Here is an 18,651-nt window from a genome sequence, read left to right on the forward strand (position 1 = left end):
TTTTTCTTGTATAATTCACCCTTTGACTAGTTTTATGTAAATTAAGACTTACTCCTACGAATGTTTATTCGGGATGCATGGCCCTGTGGATTTGCAGGGAGGAAGGTGCTTTGGAATGGCAGGCACTCACATCAAGTCAGCATCTCCCTCTTTTCCCAAGCTCGCACATCTGCCCTTTGTAGCTACATCTCAGGTGTGGAGAAAGGTGCACTAGGTTTAAGGAGCTGCAGACACGTTCACTTTTTTGCTTGTGAAAAAGCAGAAAGAAAAACACTACACAGCCCTTCAGTTTATGTCTTGAAGCCCTTATTTATATTGCTTATAAAAAGGTATCTTTAAGGTATGAGATATCTGATAAGATATAAGAGGTATAAGATATCTTATATAAGGTATAAAATGTATCACAGCTGTTGTACTTGGGGAAGACTCCACACCCAAGTTCCCTTTACTAAAACCAGTGACATGAGTACAAAACTTTGCGCAGGTTTTCCAGTAACCTTTATGAAATTGGTATCGATAAAGTGGAATAGAGAAGGATGAATTTCTTTTAAAAAGTGTGCTGGATATTTGAAGCTATGACATTTTTTGTTCTTTTTTTAGGCTCTGATCTTGGAGCCCCATCTCCTGAGCTCACCTAATAATGCTGACTATGAAAAAAAAATGGTGGGAGTGCAAGCACAGCTCCGAGAAACGCTGGGAACCTATCAGGCCGAGCTTTTGAGTGCCCAGACTCGCTTCACTGAGCTTGAGGTTCAGGTAAGGGCATTGTGAAAATAGCAGAATATCAGCATTGGAAGGGACCTTGGAGGTCCTCTAGTCTAACTCCTTGCTCAAACAGGAAACCCCATACCATTTCAGACTAATGGTTGTCCAATCTCTTCTTAAAAAACCTCTAGTGTTGGAGCACCCCACAACTTCTGGAGGCAAGTGGTCCCACTGGTTTATTGTTCTCACTATTGGGACATTTCTCCTTAGTTCTAGGCTGGTTCTCTCCTTGATTAGTTTCCATCCATTGTTTTTTTGTCTTGCCTTCTGGTACTCTGGAGAATAGGTTGATCTAATCTTCTATGTGACAGCCCCTCAGATATTGAAACGCTTCTATCATGTCACCCTTAGTCCTTCTTTTCAGTAAACATATCCAATTCCTGCATCTTTCTTCATATGCTTTAGATAGAAATGGGTCCTCTTAGAAATAAAAAGTTAGGTAGAAGTCTGCTTGTAATACCACTGGTTTATATATCGAAGACTAGCAAGGATGTTGTTTTATTTTTATTTTATTTTATTTCATAAAGGGGCTACTCTTACAATTGAGAAGCTCTTCCAATAGTTAGGTTATAGAGAACAAGGTCAGGACTTTCATGCACACATATCACATTCTCGTAATTGTTCCTACAATCAGATGCCCGTTCTCACATGCACTTCCATAACATAATGCTATGCATGGTCACAACTATATACTTATTCTCTTTTCAAGTATCTACACATAACTATCTCACAATTCTCTGCAAGAAGAGGTTTTAATTGTCTCTATCAGAATGATTAGGTAGGGAGCAGGTTTTGCCTCCTTTTCATCGTTCTTATCAATATTATGTACAGTTATGTTTATTCTACATTGTGATCTTCTACCTCTCCTTCCTTCCTTCCTTCCTTCCTTCCTTCCTTCCTTCCTTCCTTCCTTCCTTCCTTCCTTCCTTCCTTCCTTCCTTCCTTCCTTCCTTCCTTCCTTCCTTCCTTTAAACATGCTTTAAAAATAACTATTAAAAAACATTTCAGGTAAGACGACTTGAACTGGAGAAGAACCAGCAGAAACTCTTGCTGGAAAGTCTACAACGACGTCACCAAGAGGATTTGGAACTTATTGAGAATGCACACAGGTAGAAATGGGGTAAACCACTTGAGGTTATTAAAGGTTATTTAAGTATGTCTAGTACTACATATATAAAGTGAAAAAATTATGGAGTGGGAACCACATGAAGAACTGGAGGCAACATTTAAATATAAATACTATCCCCTCAACACTGGAAGGCCCATCAGCAGGAACTCTTGCAGTTTCTATGTTTGCAGGGATTTGTGTGTTGTTACAAGAGCTATTTTTGTAGAATCGTCTCATAATTTAGAATTGAGAGAGATTTTTTATTATTTAGAAGAGGTCCCATCCTTGAGATTGAGGTGGAGATTGTATTCTAGGAGGAATGCACATTTATCAAATACTCCCAATTTTAGTATTATCTTACTCAGAGCTAAGGTTATATTGATTTAAATTCCTGCTTCCAAATTCTCAGGGATATTTTAGGGAATTCTGTCTGGGTCTTATTTCCTAGGACCAGGGTTCTTTGTTATATCCTTTCCTTGTCATTCCCAAACAGAGCATGAAAATTTTGGAGCAAGTGGAAAACCTAACATGAAAGTTTGTAAAATTGCAGCATTAAGAGACAAATAGCAAATAAAATATACCTAAAATATATATGAAAAGTTATTTCTCCTATTTTTATCTGCATTTTCCTTTTTTTTTAAAAAAAATCTGCATTTTCCAACCTGGTACCAACTTAATACATTCAGGCTCAATTCCTGAAATTTACAGCCAGCTTAGACAAAGAACTTGTGATTCACGTACGTCTGGATAATACCACTTTTGGGAAGGGCAAGGAAAACATAGGGGTAAACTGACATGAAGAGCACAATTTTCAAACATAAAACCAGCTCCAAGGTCATGCCAGCTCCTTTTAAATGTAGACTTGATAATCGAAAATATTCCCGGCTGCACAAAAATACGTTGCGTTCTTCCCTCTCCCCAACACTGCCAACTGGGGAGCTAGGACCCGTGTGAAGGTGGTTGAGGACTCGTATCATCAGCGTGAGGATCGTCTCCGGCAAGAAAACCAGGAGTTGGTTGCACAATACCTTTCTCGCTGTCAGAGCGCAGAGGAGGCGAAATCAGAGATGTTAGCCCAGCATCAGCGTCGACTGACTGAGCTAGAGCAGGAAAAGGCCAAGGAAATTGATCGCCTACGGGAGCTTCAGCGGTAACATTGTGGGGAAGATGATGGAAAATTTTTTGTTACACTTTGAACGGATGGTTATGTTATGTTTTTCAGAAGCATAAGTCAAACATGTAAGCTTGTTTTGTTTGACAAATCTGAATCTCTATATATTTAGCCAAGCTTTACAGTATGTCTATGCTGAAATAAATGGAGAAACAGTGTTTGTTTATGGCCCTTTTTGACTCTTGCAGTATGTCCATCCTGGAAATGCGCAAGGATCATGAAGAGCAATTACAACGGTTGAAACAACTGAAGAGTCAGGAGATTGATGCAGTGACCAGTGCCACTTCTTACACCAGGTAGCAGGAGCTAATTATGCTAAAGAATTAGAGTATTGGAATGTTTATTCAGTTGTAAGGGGCATAAATAGTTGTATCTGGTAGTCAGTGCACATTTGTTAAGTGGAATCAACTCTGCAGTTTGCTTCTCTGGTTCACAGTGCTCCTGTTTTTTTAAAAAAGGATGAGGAGTGCCTATGATTCCATCCGTGGACATGTGCAGTCCATACTAGAGGCCTGAGCAAAATACTAAGGGTTTTAAAGCTGTTTTAAAAGGGATTCAAATACATAATTTTAGCAACACTGGCCAGAAATGCCATATGGACAATTTGGATACAGAACCCTACAGATCAGTCACTAAGCTGCAGAAGCCTACAGCTCAAAAATAGAGTCATGAGCCCAGGTCCCCGGAAGGGATTTGGTACATATCCAGGGGAACAAAATATACGTTATTGAAGGTAGCTTTTGATTTCCGTTCTTTTGTTATGAGAAGTCAGTAAGAAACACGGAAATGGCTAGGCAGTGTGGTGCTCTACTTGTCTCCTGCAGGTCTTTGAATGGCGTTATAGACCAAATGGAGAAGTTCTCCAGCAACCTGAATGATCTTGCCAGTAAGGTGGAGGCCACTCACCATACTACCCACCAAGGTCTTGAGATGGGAGCTCGCCAAAGAGATGAGCAGCTTAGGGGTATGTTCCTTTTGATGATTGAGACCCGAATAAAACTTGCTCTAGTCTAGGGCAACTCTTGTTCTTGGGCAGCCTACTTCAATCATGTTATTGCAATACAAAAGAGAACATAAAAATAGTGTGAAAAAATCTTATTTATTGTCTGTATTGTCAATAAATAAATGGATTTTCTAGTCTCATAGAGGATATAGTGTTTTAATATGTCACTACATTTATTTAATTGTAAATAGTTTTAAATCTAAGCTACAAAAATAGCAAGAAGTGGAGCAGCACAATATAAATCGCCAAATGGAATTACATGGTGCAGTAAATACAGTTCATATTACTAAAATTCTACTCTGATTTAAGTGACTTGTAAGACTGAAATATAGATACAATGCATAGACAAACTCAAATTTTGGATGTGGTGCCAGTTGATGTATTAGAGATTATAGTTTAAGAATGGTGTCGCTATGAAGTTATTCCAGACATTGAAACATCTTTCCACCACCATTTTATCAGCCGTTCTTCATTTGAAGGGATAGGGCCACCTTTCTAATAATGTCCCATTCCGTCCCCTATCCTGGGACGGGTGTGCTGCTGCTCCTGGTGGATCATACGGCTGAGTAGCGTAAGAGTATTATGAGGGAAGGGGTGGGGTAGGGTAAGTGCTCCTCTAGAAATGCCTCATCTTCTGTTTTATCTCCATGGATTATCATGACAAAAAATCAGTGCAGATGTCGTAGTTCAAGAAATTGAGAATTCCATACACACACACCCAAAAAAGTTATGTCTACCATCCTGGTGGCTTTAAAAAGGTGCTAATTCTTTTCTTGTGGCTTTAAAAAGGTGCTAATTCTTTCCTTGTCCCAATCTGAAAGTTTTGCAAGACCGTTTGAACTGGCAACAGAGAGACATGGAAGATGAACGAGGCCGGCTACAAGAGGTTATTTCTAAGATGGAGGCCAGACTAAACGAGCAAACCCGCCTTCTGGAACAGGTTAGCTGATGGTTGGTATTGATGGTGGCAGAAATGTGAGAATTGAAGGCAACTTTTAACTTTAGGGCTACTCAGGTTTAGCATTTAAATTTTTCTAAATATATTTACTGTGACAGAGATCTTAATGAGCTTCCATATTGAGTGATTGCCATATCTGGTCACTATCCCTTCAAGACAAGAATCAGAAAGGAATTAGGTAAAGTGAAATTTCTCTCTTAAGGACTGGCCGGTCTCTTCCACTCAGTCAGCAAGTCTGACTATTTCCAGGGAAGGTCAATGTAGGGAAAGGACAGATGACCTACAGCTAAGTGTTGTGTATTGGGAAGAGAGGCGTTTACAGATCTGCACATAATGTGCAAGCTCATGTTACACTTGACAAGCAGAGCATTTGTAAAGATAGCACCCATGAGTTTATAATCCAAACTATCTTCTTAGTATTACATAATGGTCAAGGTTTTATATTATTATTACTACAGATCATCAAGTTATTTTTGACTCCTAACTTCCATATAAATAGATTTTTTCAATTGCCCATGTTGGGTTTGCTTTAAATGGTATATCTTGCAGTTTTAAATGGTGTTTCCATTAGCAATTAATTAAGACATATAGGAAATATTTTCCTTTTGGATAAGTACTGCCTCTGTGATCAGAAGGGCTTCGAAAGGAAATCCCTGTTGGGATTTTAGGTGGCTTAGCCTAATTTGGGGTGGCTTAGTCTAATCCTGCTTGTTTCACACACTATCTTGCTTGGAGATGGATTAAGCCTTTCAGGAGCTGATGGGGTGCATTCTTATGCCTTAGGAACGTTGGAGAGTCACCACTGAACAAGCCAAAGTGGAATCTTTGCAGCGCTCACTCGAGGAACAGAGAAGAGTCATGACCCAGCAACTAACCATGGAGAGGGAAGAGTTGGAGAGGGCAAAGGTTAGAAGTGCTCGTGTTGTGAGATTAATGAGCATGTTGTGAAGTGAGGACTAAATGCAACTAGGTATATGTCATTTATGACATGTCATTTACATTTATGAGGGACTCAGTGGCTAAGATGCTGAGCTTGTCGATCAGAAAGGTCGGCAGTTCGAATCCCTAGCACCGCGTAATGGAGTGAGCTCCCGTTACTTGTCCCAGCTTCTGCCAACCTAGCAGTTCGAAAGCATGTAAAAATGCAAGTAGAAAAATAGGGACCACTTTGGTGGGATGCGCCTTCAACATTTAGTCATGCTGGCCACATGACCACAGAAACATCTTCGGACAGCGCTGGCTCTTCGGCTTTGAAACAGAGATGAGCACAGCCCCCTAGAGCCAGAAACGACTAGCACTCATGTGCAAGAGGAATCTTTACCTTATATGTCATTTACTGAATTTTACTAAAAGGAGAAATCTGAAAGCCTCCTCCATTTTTTATTCTCCCATATTTTCCTCATTGCTTTTCTGTTGTTTTTTTAAATTGCTTTTACTGCATAAGAAAAAAACTGACTAATTCCACAGTAACTTTTATAATGCTTTGTAATACTAGAATCCATCCATCTGCTTTATTATAATGCTTCATAATACTAGAATCCATATTGTACATAAGTATATTCTGTACAGAAACTCAAAAAACTCACAAGCAATATCTGTATTTCCTTGTAGTTCCATTTACATTTTAGCTATTCCTCGACTTATAGAGAGACATTTTATAATGGAAGCAGAGAAGATTTAAAATAGAATTCATATTCTGTTGCAAGGAGAAAAAGAATTTTTCCACTATGAGGAAAAATTCAAGATACATCAATTAAACCCAAGTAAAGTTAGCAGCAGCCTTTTTAAAGTGACTATAACAGGTCTTATGATCGGGGTGAATTGTCCCAGGGAAGAGGGGCTTATTTGTTCTCCGAAGTACCTGAGGCAGGATAAGAAGCAATGGATAAAAGCTAGTCAGAGGGAAATCCAACCTGGGACTAAGGAGAAATTTCCTGACAGCAAGAACTATTAGTCAGTGGAACAGCTTGCTTCCTGGAACAATGCTCCATCGCTGGGGGTTTTCTAGAAAACTTTGCGCAGAAATTTGTCCAGGATGGAGTAAGGACTTCTGCCTTGGGCGGGGGGGTGGGGGAGGTGTTGGACTAGAAGATCTCCAATGTCCATTCCAGCCTTGTGATAATATGATGTTTGCTTTGATTCACTTTTTGTAGTGCTTTCAAAAACAACAGCAATTTCCCAGTCCTTCTGTTCTTTGTTCCCAGAATTCTTTGCTTGAGGAACAGAAAGCAGTCATGCAGAAATGTGCCGAGGAGCGCCGTAAAGTGGCAGCAGAGTGGTCAGAGCTGCACGTCCAGCAGAGGCTGAGCAAAGAACGCTCAGAGCGGGAGGTTGACCGAGCTCTGCAAATTGACTCTCAAAGAGAAGGGGCCATCATGAGTCTTGCAAAGGTAAAAGGGCTGCAATCTTTGTTGCTTTAATTCTTGGATCGTCTTTTTACTGGACAATCTGGGAAGAGTCCAGAAGAATATTTGGGCACTGAAGTAGCGGTTAGATTGCAATTATAACCATATATAATTTATATTGACGTGGATACAGAAATATGAAGAGTTGAGTAAAAGGTCTTTTCTCAAGTCCTTTTTTATATGATGTAAGTGGATTAAATTCAGAAATATAACATAGCAAATCTCTAAGGCTATTTTTCTTCCTCCCCTTAGGAACAAGCGGACCTGAAGATCAAATCCAGTGAGTTGAGATCAAGGGAGGAGCAGCTGGTGAGGGATCGAGAGCTTCTAGAGCAAGAGAAACAGGAGCTGAGACTGGAGAAAGAAAGAGTTAATGCAGCAGCTTTGCATGTCAAGCAGAGGGCAGATGAAATCAGTAGCATGAGCAAGGTAGACCCACTATTCAAGCTAGAAAAGCTGATAATGACTCAATAACAGCTAGGCTAGATATTCTAGAAATTGCATATCCTGGCACTTCTGGATGTATCAGATAAAAGAAGGCCGGACTGTATCATAGGAACCAAAAAAGCCCTTGGCCAGCAAATAGTCTTTAAAGAATCTGTAACATGCTCCTTTGAAAGCTAGGGAATAAGCTTTTAAATTAATGGTTCCAAATCCAAACACTCTGCCACATTTGCAGTGTTATTGGCAGGTCTTTTTTTTTTTGGGGGGGAGGCACCTAATACTGTCTTGCACTTTTGAATGTGTGTGTGTGTGTAAAAATAATCTGTCCTGGCTACTTTTAAAAGAGAACCTTCAATACGTAATCAAGGCCATGCTTTCCACAAACAGCATAATTACATAATATGACTGACTAGAAAATGGCGAAGGGGAAATCCAGCCACACCTGCATTTCCAGGTTTTATCACCTATCAAGGGAAAGCCTTAAACTACACTTTCCAGATGTGGGAAAATTTCAGATTAATGAACCCAGATATTTGTTGAAGGCAGGCACGTAAAGGAAGGAAGTCAGAGAATTGTGGCCTAACACAATTCAGCTTGTGGGTTGTTGAACAAAAAATATGTCATCTAAACAGATGCCATGGTGCAAATTAGCTAAAAAATTTACAAATACTTTCATCATGAAAAATATACATTGTAAGATGTATAATAAATACATCATACATCACACATCATTAAGAGAAAAACTTGCTCTATGAATATAAAATCAGTCACAACTTGCTGCTGGTTTCTTACATTCCAGCTCCATTTTTAACAATTTGTAGACATAATGGACATAATGGACATACATAATGGACAGGTTGATACTCAGTTAAGCAACTCTGTGTGGCTATGCATTATTTAGCATGCTGCATTTAGAATGCAATTATTAATAAGATATACGAATGCGCCAAGATGGACAGATTGACGATGTTATTGGAAAATAAGGAAGAAAGAAAGTACTACAAGATCTGGGATGTTTGGTACGAATGGATAGGGAAAAGACGCAAAGGCATCAAATGATAACGTATGAGAAACTATAAAGCAATAAGGTTTATGTGTAAATAAATGTATCTATGTATAAAATGCTTAGAATGAGGAAAAATCAAACATAGTGATAGATAACACAGTAATAGAGGATATCTATAAATGTAAACACTGTTATAGTAATGTTGCAAAATCTGGAAATTTGTTTTTAATTGTTGAAACATTGAATAAACAAATTTATTAAATAAAATGCAATTATATCAGGTTAAATTCTAAGGCAGAAACAGGTTTAAGACTGTAGTTCAGATCAAAGCCTGGTTCTTCCTCCTTGTGCCCCAAAGGTATCCTCTCACAAATATGAAGAAGGAGAGAAAGCCCTGGTGGAGGCCAAGAAGGTGGAATCTGAACATCAGGCCAGGCTCCAGAGTCTGCAGCAGCAAATGGAATGGCTCAGACAACAGGAGGAACATTTGCATCAGGTAATCTCTTCCAACCTATGAACATTTTCAGTTTCTACAGACTATTGTTACTGTCTCTGGAGATTCTCAGTCATCCAGGTCATGGTTTTGTCCCAAAGGTGCTTTTTCAAGAGGCAAGTGGACTTTCTTGTTTTTCTTTGAAGACTGAAGAATGCAAATGACCAGCTGTCTGCAAAGAATGTAAATCCATCCATTCCCCACCATCTAGTTAGACCTGAAGAAGCTTCTAGAATGGGAAGCAAAACGTTTTCAAAGAAAAACAAGAAAGTCCACTTGCCTCTTGAAAAAGCACCTTTGGAAATACTATTGTTACTGTTTATTACTGTTTATTTTTTTAATTCTGTTATTATTTATCTTGTCATCTAAGAGAAGTGATTTTTAAAGTAGAGGAACCTTTATTAAGGCTTTCTTTAGATGACCAAATACTTAAAAACAGAATTAAAAATACAATTAACATATTAATTCAATGTTTGAAAGTATAGGATATCCAAATATTGACATATGTGCCTCAGAATGCAAAAATCAGACAATCTAGTTTTATTGAATGAAAATAGTTCATGCTGTTTTAATTTGTGTTGCATTTCAGTTGCATGGCTCTATAAATTGATTTAATAAAATAATAGTAAAACAGATCAGCTCATTGTAAGTGTTGTGAACTAAAGAAATGTAATTAATAAAGATTCATTTGCATAGCAGGATCGTAATCCTGCTCTTCCTATTGGCCCATATAATGGCAAGTTATGATTGGTTCATTCCGAGCAATCTGATTGGTTATTAGCGGACCGAGTCCCATTGGACGAGGTTCAAACCCTATAACAACATCCATTGGTCATCCGGATAGCACTTCCCTCTATAAAAGGGCGGCTGCTACCCGGGGGTTTTTTGTCTCTGTTATCATGCTGTAAAAAAAGAGCTGAAGTTCACGTGAAGCAGTTTCGTCTCCGTTTCTACGCCCATGCCTCATACTTAACACTGGCGATGAGGATGGGATGCGGAGACAATAGAGCTGGCTAAACCCTACAGAGCACCAACCAAGCACATGGCTGAGAGCGCACGTACATCGGCAGGATGTCCGGCGGCGCTACACCACCCGCTCCTTTTGACCCAGAAAAAGAAGACTGGGAGTCGTATATGGATCGTTTCCAGATATTCTTGGAAACCAACAATTTAGAGGACGTTTCCACCAGCAAGAAAAGAGCAGTGTTTCTGACTTACTGCGGGCCTGCCGTATTCCGGGTGGCTAAAGCACTTGCAAAACCGGCCGAAGTAAAAGAAATGGATTGGGACACCCTCGCACCTCTCCTGCGGGCTCATTATGCATCCACTGCATCAACACTGGCCCGAAGACGCGAATATTACCAGAGGGACCAACAGAAAACCCAGAGCTGCCTAGTTCTGGGATTAGATGCACCACACGGGCGCAGAAGGCCTATGGAGAAAGGCAACGTCAGCTTTCCAAAGGCCGTCACCTATGCTACTGCAGCAGAAGAAACCAGGAAGTCGGCTGCTCGAAGGCGCCGCAACCACGCACCGCTTCGTCGACTCGCCCATGACACTTCACCTGGTCTAGAGAAGTTCTCGGCAACAACCCATCACAAAAATCGTAAGCCAGAGAGTGATGAAGAAGAAGTCATCAGGATTCCTGGCAATCAAAGTCCACGAACTCTAGGGACTCCGCACAAATGCACAAGTTGTGGAGCCACCCATAAAAGACTCAACTGCAAATTCCGCTACGCACTCTGCCACGCCTGTGGGAAGAGAGGCCACATCGCACGGGCCTGCAGAAGCAAGAGAGAGTCCAACCCGAACCGAAGGGAGAGCAACCTCCGACAACCCACAAGAAACGTTCTTGTAAATCGGCATCGCTTGGGTAACCAAGAGAACAACCACTCCTACAGAAACAGGGCACCGGCTCTTCAAGCAACACGAGAAGAGGCACACCAAACGACAACCATCGGCCACGCTTCGCTACTAGACGCACAGAAAATCCGAGTGAGAGTTGCCATCAAAAACCAACCTTGCCAAATGGAAGTCGATTCGGGGTCGTCCCTCTCGATGGTTTCCTGGAAGACCCTCAAACAACTCATCCCTGCCATCCGTCGTCGGGATCTCAGCACCCAGAAGATCGTCCTCAGGGATTACTAGGGGAACACGATTCCAGTCGCCGGCTTGACTCAAGTCCAAGTAACTTTCAAAAATCGTAGTGCAGTACTTCCATTGACTGTCGTCGATGGTAACCGGCCCAGCTTGCTAGGCCTACAATGGTTCGCCCCACTAGGGATTGAATTAGCCGGCATTCACCATGCCGAGAGCGACGATTGGGAAGAGGGCATCGTCCAAGAATTCCAGGACGTGTTTTCGGACAACTTAGGCAAGTACAAGGGGACCCCTATATCATTTAGCCTCAATCCAGAAGTAGCCCCTATCTGCCTTAAGCCTCGTCGGGTACTGTTCGCCCTTAAACCCAAGATCGACGAGCAACTTGATAAGTTAATAGCCCAAGGGGTGTTGGAGCCTATTGACCATGCCCGTTGGGAAACCCCAATCGTAACCCCCATCAAACCGCATGGGTCAATTAGAATTTGTGGAGATTACCGCGCCACCCTGAACCACGCACTCCAACAGAGCGCTTATCCGGTGCCTGTGGTTCAACATCTTCTCCACTCCCTGAGCGGCGGGAAGATCTTCGCAAAGTTGGACTTAGCGCAAGCGTATCAACAACTACCCGTTGATGCGGAAACCGCAGAGGCACAGACTATCGTTACACACCGAGGTGCCTTTAAATGCAACAGACTCCTGTTTGGAGTGAGTGTAGCCCCAGGGATATTTCAGAGTCTAATGGAGAGACTTTTGCAAGGCATAAAAGGGGTTGTGCCGTATTTTGATGACGTTTTAATTGCTGCCCCTAATAGAGAAGAGCTCGAACGGCGTCTCAGACTAGTTCTGCATAGATTCAAAGACGCCGGCCTCAAGGTGAAAAAAAAAAGTGTCAACTGTGTACTGAGCGGGTGGAGTTTCTTGGGTATCTCCTCGATAAACAAGGATTCACCCCACCGAGACCAAACTCAAAGCAATTAAAAACGCCCCAAGACCTAAAAGTAAGGCTGATCTCCAGGCCTTCTTGGGACTCATTAATTTTTACAACATCTTCTTGCCTCACAAGGCAACAGTAGCCGAACCCTTACATCGACTTCTCGACAAGAAAGCTATTTGGGTTTGGGGTCACAAAGAGGAGCGCTCTTTCAGACAGGTGAAAGACTTATTAACCTCCGACGCTGTGCTAATGCAGTACAACGAGACTCTGCCATTAAATATTAAGTCCGACGCGTCACCGTTTGGGGTTGGAGCCATTTTGAGCCATGTGTTACCAAACGGGAATGAGGCTCCCATTGCCTACTTTTCCCGCACATTATCAAAGGCTGAACGAAAGTATAGCCAACTTGACAAAGAGGCTCTTGCTATTGTATCGGCCGTGAAGCGATTTCACGAATATGTTTACGGGCGGCCCTTTACTCTAGTTACAGACCACAAGCCTTTACTTGGCATTTTAGCAGGTGATAAACCAACACCGCATATATTGTCGCCTAGAATGACTCGCTGGTCAGAATTCCTAGCAGCCTACAACTACGTACTGCAGCATCGCCCGGGGAAAGCCATTCCCCACGCTGATGCTTTGAGCCGTTCCCCACTTCCGGAAACCGTCAGCGACCCAGCTCCAACCCTCACTACGCTGCAAATTGAAACTCTCAACTCGCCGCCACTAACGGCAAGGGATATCGCCACCGCCACAAAACGGGACTCTATCCTCGCAAGAGTTCTCAGTTGGGTCGAACGCAGGTGGCCAGTCGAAGAAACCCCCGCCACTTTTGCACCGTTCAAACACCGGCAAACGGAACTATTTTCCCAGAAGGGCTGCATCCTATGGGGAGATAGAGTCGTCGTACCAGAGAAACTACAGCGACTCGTGTTGCAAACCCTGCACGAAGGACATCCGGGCATCGTCCGTATGAAGGCTCTCGCTCGAAGCTACGCGTGGTGGCCAGGCATCGATAAACAAATTGAAGCCTGGGTAACCACGTGTAGAAACTGCCAAGAAGTCAGCAACGCCCCACCGAGAGCAATTCCCACCGAATGGGAAACTCCTCGAAGCCCGTGGTCCCGCATCCACATTGATTTCGCGGGACCCACTAAAGGACACACTTTTCTCCTAACCGTGGATGCTTACTCCAACTAGCTCGAAATCCACAAGATGAAAAGCACAACTACTGACTCCGTTATTAAAAAACTAGATAGATTATTTGCAACACACGGGTTTCGGACGTTCTAGTTTCCGACAACGGACCCCAGTTCACTGCTCTCACCTTCGAACAATACTTGGCGGACGGGGCATCCGCCATGCCTTAACTTCGCCGGCTCACCCTGCGGCAAACAGTAGGGCGGAACGGATGGTCCAATTCGTTAAAAAGACACTACAAAAAATGGATCCGGGGGACATTGACGCTAGATTGAACAAAATACTCTTACTACAACACATTACCCCCCACAGTGTCACCAACAAGACTCCAGCCGAACTTTTAATGGGGCGGAAGCTTCGCTCCCACCTCGACCGATTACACCGTCGTATTCGCCAGAGAAACCTTGTGGATCCAGCGGAACGTATCGCCAATTCAAGGTAGGCGACTTGGTCTACGAAAAAACCTTTCCGGCGAACCGTTGTGGATCCCAGCCACCATAGTCTACCTCACTGGCCCTAGATCTTACCGCCTTAAGACGACAGACGGCAAGATATAGAAACGCCACATAGATCAACTTCGATCTCGTTTACAACCCAATATCCGCGACCCCCGGACTTCCAAACTCAAGGGGAGGGAATACCGAGGGGACGAAGGCCGTATAGACGACGACGTAATCGAGGACAGACGGCCGCTAAACCGAGTACTCGCGCCACCTGAAGAAGGTCCGGGATCGGGGGCATCCTCCCCACAGAGGAACACCGTAGTGGAAACATGCCCGCCCGATCCTGGAATGAACGTAAGGGACCCTGATAGTATCGAAAACAGCACCGCGGAATCAACCCCGTGCGAAGACGAGCCTTGCATTCCGCCAGAACTGAACTTTAAACAAAAACCGGTGGAACAGCGAAAATTGAATAGGCAGATAAAACAACCTGCATACCTGCGCGATTACGTCACCACGGCTGTCAAACGGAACCCAGGGGGGAGGGGTGTTGTGAACTAAAGAAATGTAATTAATAAAGATTCATTTGCATAGCAGGATCGTAATCCTGCTCTTCCTATTGGCCCATATAATGGTAAGTTATGATTGGTTCATTCCGAGCAATCTGATTGGTTATTAGCGGACCAAGTCCCATTGGACGAGGTTCAAACCCTATAACAACATCCATTGGTCATCCGGATAGCACTTCCCTCTATAAAAGGGCGGCTGCTACCCGGGGGTTTTTTGTCTCTGTTATCATGCTGTAAAAAAAGAGCTGAAGTTCACGTGAAGCAGTTTCGTCTCCGTTTCTATGCCCATGCCTCATACTTAACAGTAAGCATTTCATGCAGCCTGCATGAAATCAAGGTAAGCAACAGCATGCCTAGATTTAAGAGGTACATAGGCGCACTATTTTTTAAAATCCTTCTCTTACTTTACAGATTAGTCTCCAGATTATACAGGTGTGCTATCATCAGAATGGACTTGAGCACCTTCAAAAGCTTTTATTAAAAAAATGTATACATGAACTATTATGAATATATCACTGTTAAATCTGATTATCTGTTAAACTCTGAATGCTTAGATAAGCTGAGAGAGATCAGAAGACTTCCTCCCCAAATTAGAAGTGATGAATAGCGAACAGAGGACACCACAGCTAACATAACCAAGTTATGGTGGCTTTTAATAGTTGATACCAGCCTCTTAAACTGCCTAAAAAGTGAACAGATCAGCACAAAGAGCTGCTGTTTCTAATAACTTCTGGTTTACATCTGTAACATAATCTCACCAAAAAGGGCTTGAAGTTTCAGAAGCCTAGATGCTCCAGCTGGTCATACTGCAGCTTTCCAAAATGGACCACAACTTGCACATCTGAAAAAATAGTTCTTAAGCAAGAGCAGATTCCACAGCTCTTCCTAAATTGAAAAATTACAGTTTGTTCTGATAATCTAGGAAATTATGGCAAATTTAAATGGTCTGTTCAGAATGAGATGGTAGAGGTATAATACATCAGAGTCTACTGCTACAATATTTTTCTTCCTTATTTTTCTTCCAGGAACGACTCAGTTTGTCACAACAAAGGAGGCAGCTTGAACAGCTGCGGATGGAACTTCCAAGCAATCCACGGGCATTTCAGAACATGCCTCAGCTGCCATTATTGGGAACTCCTGACAAAATAATCTCCAACGTGCATTGTAAGTACCTGCACATCCATTTGGGGTGGGTATTCTTGACAGGCAAAATAAAGGAAGAGGGTAAAATTTCATTCTATGTATTTTCAAGGGCTTTTATATGTAAATGATTTTAACTGAAGGGATAGATGTATTATTTAAATAGCGGATCTTGGAGCACAGATTTGAGTTTCTTCCACACAAGCTGGTCCTGGCACTCCGTAATGCTTGCCCTCAAAATATAGAGGAGTGTCTGACAATAAGCTAATAGGGAAAATTCAGTTAAACATTGCTTCATTACATTTTTAAAAAAGAAACCAAAGAGTAAAATAAAAAGAAAGAAACAGTTCCACAACTTTTGTTCCATTGTTCCATTGCCCCTTTGATCTATACCGTGTAGATGACACAGATGACTATATACCATATCTAACTTGTTTTTCTTCCCAGATTTGCCTCTTCCGGTTACTGTTCCACCTAAAGCCAACCCTGGAAACACCATAGCTTCCCAAGGACTTCCAAGACCAGACCCAGCAGATTTATATGCCAAATTGGTGTTGCATAAAATTACAGCTGAACGAGTAAGATTAGATTGTCCAGCTTTTGGTCTACTATGAATTGAAAACATTAACATCTGCCCTGAGGTTATAATTTACAGCTGTTTTTATTTTATTTTTAAATTTTATATGCAACCCATCTTGCAGTCACGCAACAATATTCTTCTATTTAGCTTTAATTTCATCTAATTTTATTTATCTCTCTCTCAGGTAAAATTATTATCTGAAAAAGAGCTCACTTTAATTCAAAATTTGCATGAAATACCGGGTTAAGGAAATGGGAAGGACAGCGAAATTCTGATAACTGGTCCTGTAATTTACATGTTTTTGGTTCGCTTTTCAGCCCTTTCACCATTTTCATTCTGTTTTTGTTTTTTCCAATAGGATCATGATTTCTTGGAAGAAGAGCAGTTCTTTTTGGAAACCTTGAAGAGAACTTCCTATAAGACTTCCTTCCAATCAGCATGAGAGAGGATCAGTCTTAAAGATAGCTGTGCCAAGATTCACATTTCCTCCAAATAAAAAAACAACGATATCATTGCTTTGAATGGTTAACATGAAATCAAGCACATAAATAACTGCCAAATTCAATGTTGGCAGAAGCTACAGTTTGTAAAACAAATATTTTTAAATGTTTCCTTACACTGCTATTGGCAGATCAACAGTTTTGTGTTAGCTGGCTTTGAAGAATGGTCCTTCAGAACAGTGGTCTGCCTTTGATCATATTGCATAGCCCCAATATATTTTCACATCACCATTGTCTCTTGTAATATTTTAATTATTTATTGCACATATATCCTGCCACAATCTGATGCCTTTCAGCAGCTCACATAAGACCGAGATTGCTCCAAAATACTGCAACTACCGCTGAGAAGCAGTTTACCCTAGTTCCAGTTCCCCTTCTATCCCAGAATCATGAAATTACAAGGATTTTCTTCATACATGATCTAGCAGGTTCAAGTTGGAGTAGGCAATCCAGTGTGTAGAGACGTATGGAGTTTAACCGTGAAGGAGGAATGCAAGAATGTTTATTTAAATATTTAGATCTAGGAAGAAGAGAGACTCAGAAGAACCGCTGGATAACTCTGCCTTGATTCTCTTTACTATTAGACAAAGTAGAAACTCAAGCTTTTAAGATTCTGTTCCTATACTCTAAAACAATAGAATTCTAACAGTCCTTGTGATGTCTGCTTCCTCATCTGACCTATCTTGAGAGGTGGACATCAATTTTCAAAGCTTCCACACACATTCATGACACATAAACATCAATCTTTGTCTTGGACTGTGGTGTGGCATTCTCAGCACCCCTTTATCTGAAGAACAACTTGCTGAAGCACTATTACAACCTATTTGTAGCTCAGGATCAAAATGAGGAATCCTTGATGCTCTCTGAACTTGGTGGTTTTCTTACAAATGTTTCATTACCCATTTTGACTAGCACTGATGATGTTACCTAGTTTGGGTAATGAAACTTCTTCAAGAAAGCAACCAATCTCAGAGAGCATCAAACACGATTACCTTAATAAGCGGATATACAAATAACTGAACAATGCCATGGTTCAACTGGCATAGCCAAAAGCAGTTCAGCCCAAACAATATTTCTTCACTCTTATGGGAGTTTGATGAAGCTGGAAAGCCTGGAAAGAATTATTTATGGCAGATCAACCATTAGAATTGTTTATGGGAGATCAACTAGCAGAATAGATTACTCCAGGGTGACCTTTGTTCTGAGTCTCGTGAAATAAAGAGCTGTGTCCCTTACTGCCCTGATACTTTGCTGGATAATTACCAGAACATGCATCTCACAATATGATAAGGAGAGCAATAGCAATAGAAGAGATGCCCAAAGTGAAGCAGGACCGACTTCATAAATCTACATTGTATTTTCATTTCTATGCCAGAAATGTGGGATGGAATGATCTTGCTCTAACCAGTTTCAAGAAGCATTTGCTGATGGACTGAGTGATGAATTATTGAGACAAGATATGGAAGAACTGTTCTAATGTGCGTCAATCAGTGGGTGATTGTGGAAGTTGAGGTGTGGGGGAAATAAAGGGGAAATTTTACCACTTTTCTTTACCCCTACTATACCTTATTATGGCCTCCTTGGACATAAAGATTGGAGAATCATGCAAATAGGAAAAGAAGTCCCTGTCTGCATCAAAGAAAGTTTGTGTTTCTGCTGTAAAGCCCCAGGATACCTAGGTTGCAGCCCTAAAGTACAGACCTTTGAATCAAATGCTACCTGTGCAACTGTACACCATAGCATAGCAAGTGCCCAAATCACCTTTTTGTCTCAAAAAAAAATTTTTTTTGAGACTTCCTGGTTATACATAAGATTCCTTAACTATAACA

The 18,651-nt window shown here is 41.6% G+C and overlaps 1 protein-coding gene across 7 annotated transcripts in view; it reads left to right on the plus strand.

The window, feature by feature from the left end:
• The window catches only part of FBF1 (Fas binding factor 1), a 42,002-nt gene extending 24,952 nt beyond the window's left edge, over positions 1 to 17,050 (plus strand). For all 7 annotated transcript variants that reach the window (XM_026667492.2, XM_087955773.1, XM_087955770.1 and 4 more), the window contains 13 exons: positions 601 to 756; positions 1,774 to 1,874; positions 2,817 to 3,023; positions 3,233 to 3,340; positions 3,869 to 4,008; positions 4,869 to 4,987; positions 5,789 to 5,911; positions 7,210 to 7,395; positions 7,663 to 7,839; positions 9,219 to 9,356; positions 15,628 to 15,766; positions 16,190 to 16,320; positions 16,681 to 17,050. In XM_026667492.2, coding sequence (XP_026523277.2) covers positions 601 to 756; positions 1,774 to 1,874; positions 2,817 to 3,023; positions 3,233 to 3,340; positions 3,869 to 4,008; positions 4,869 to 4,987; positions 5,789 to 5,911; positions 7,210 to 7,395; positions 7,663 to 7,839; positions 9,219 to 9,356; positions 15,628 to 15,766; positions 16,190 to 16,320; positions 16,681 to 16,764 — 1,809 coding nt within the window. In that variant the 3' untranslated portion in view covers positions 16,765 to 17,050. The remainder of the gene's footprint in view (positions 1 to 600; positions 757 to 1,773; positions 1,875 to 2,816; positions 3,024 to 3,232; positions 3,341 to 3,868; positions 4,009 to 4,868; positions 4,988 to 5,788; positions 5,912 to 7,209; positions 7,396 to 7,662; positions 7,840 to 9,218; positions 9,357 to 15,627; positions 15,767 to 16,189; positions 16,321 to 16,680) is intronic.
• Positions 17,051 to 18,651: the final 1,601 nt, after the last annotated feature.

Source organism: Notechis scutatus, chromosome 2 (assembly GCF_049901735.1).
Source record: "Notechis scutatus isolate UNSWTSFEM ecotype Mainland chromosome 2, rNotScu1.2, whole genome shotgun sequence".
Taxonomy (NCBI): Eukaryota; Metazoa; Chordata; class Lepidosauria; order Squamata; family Elapidae; genus Notechis; species Notechis scutatus.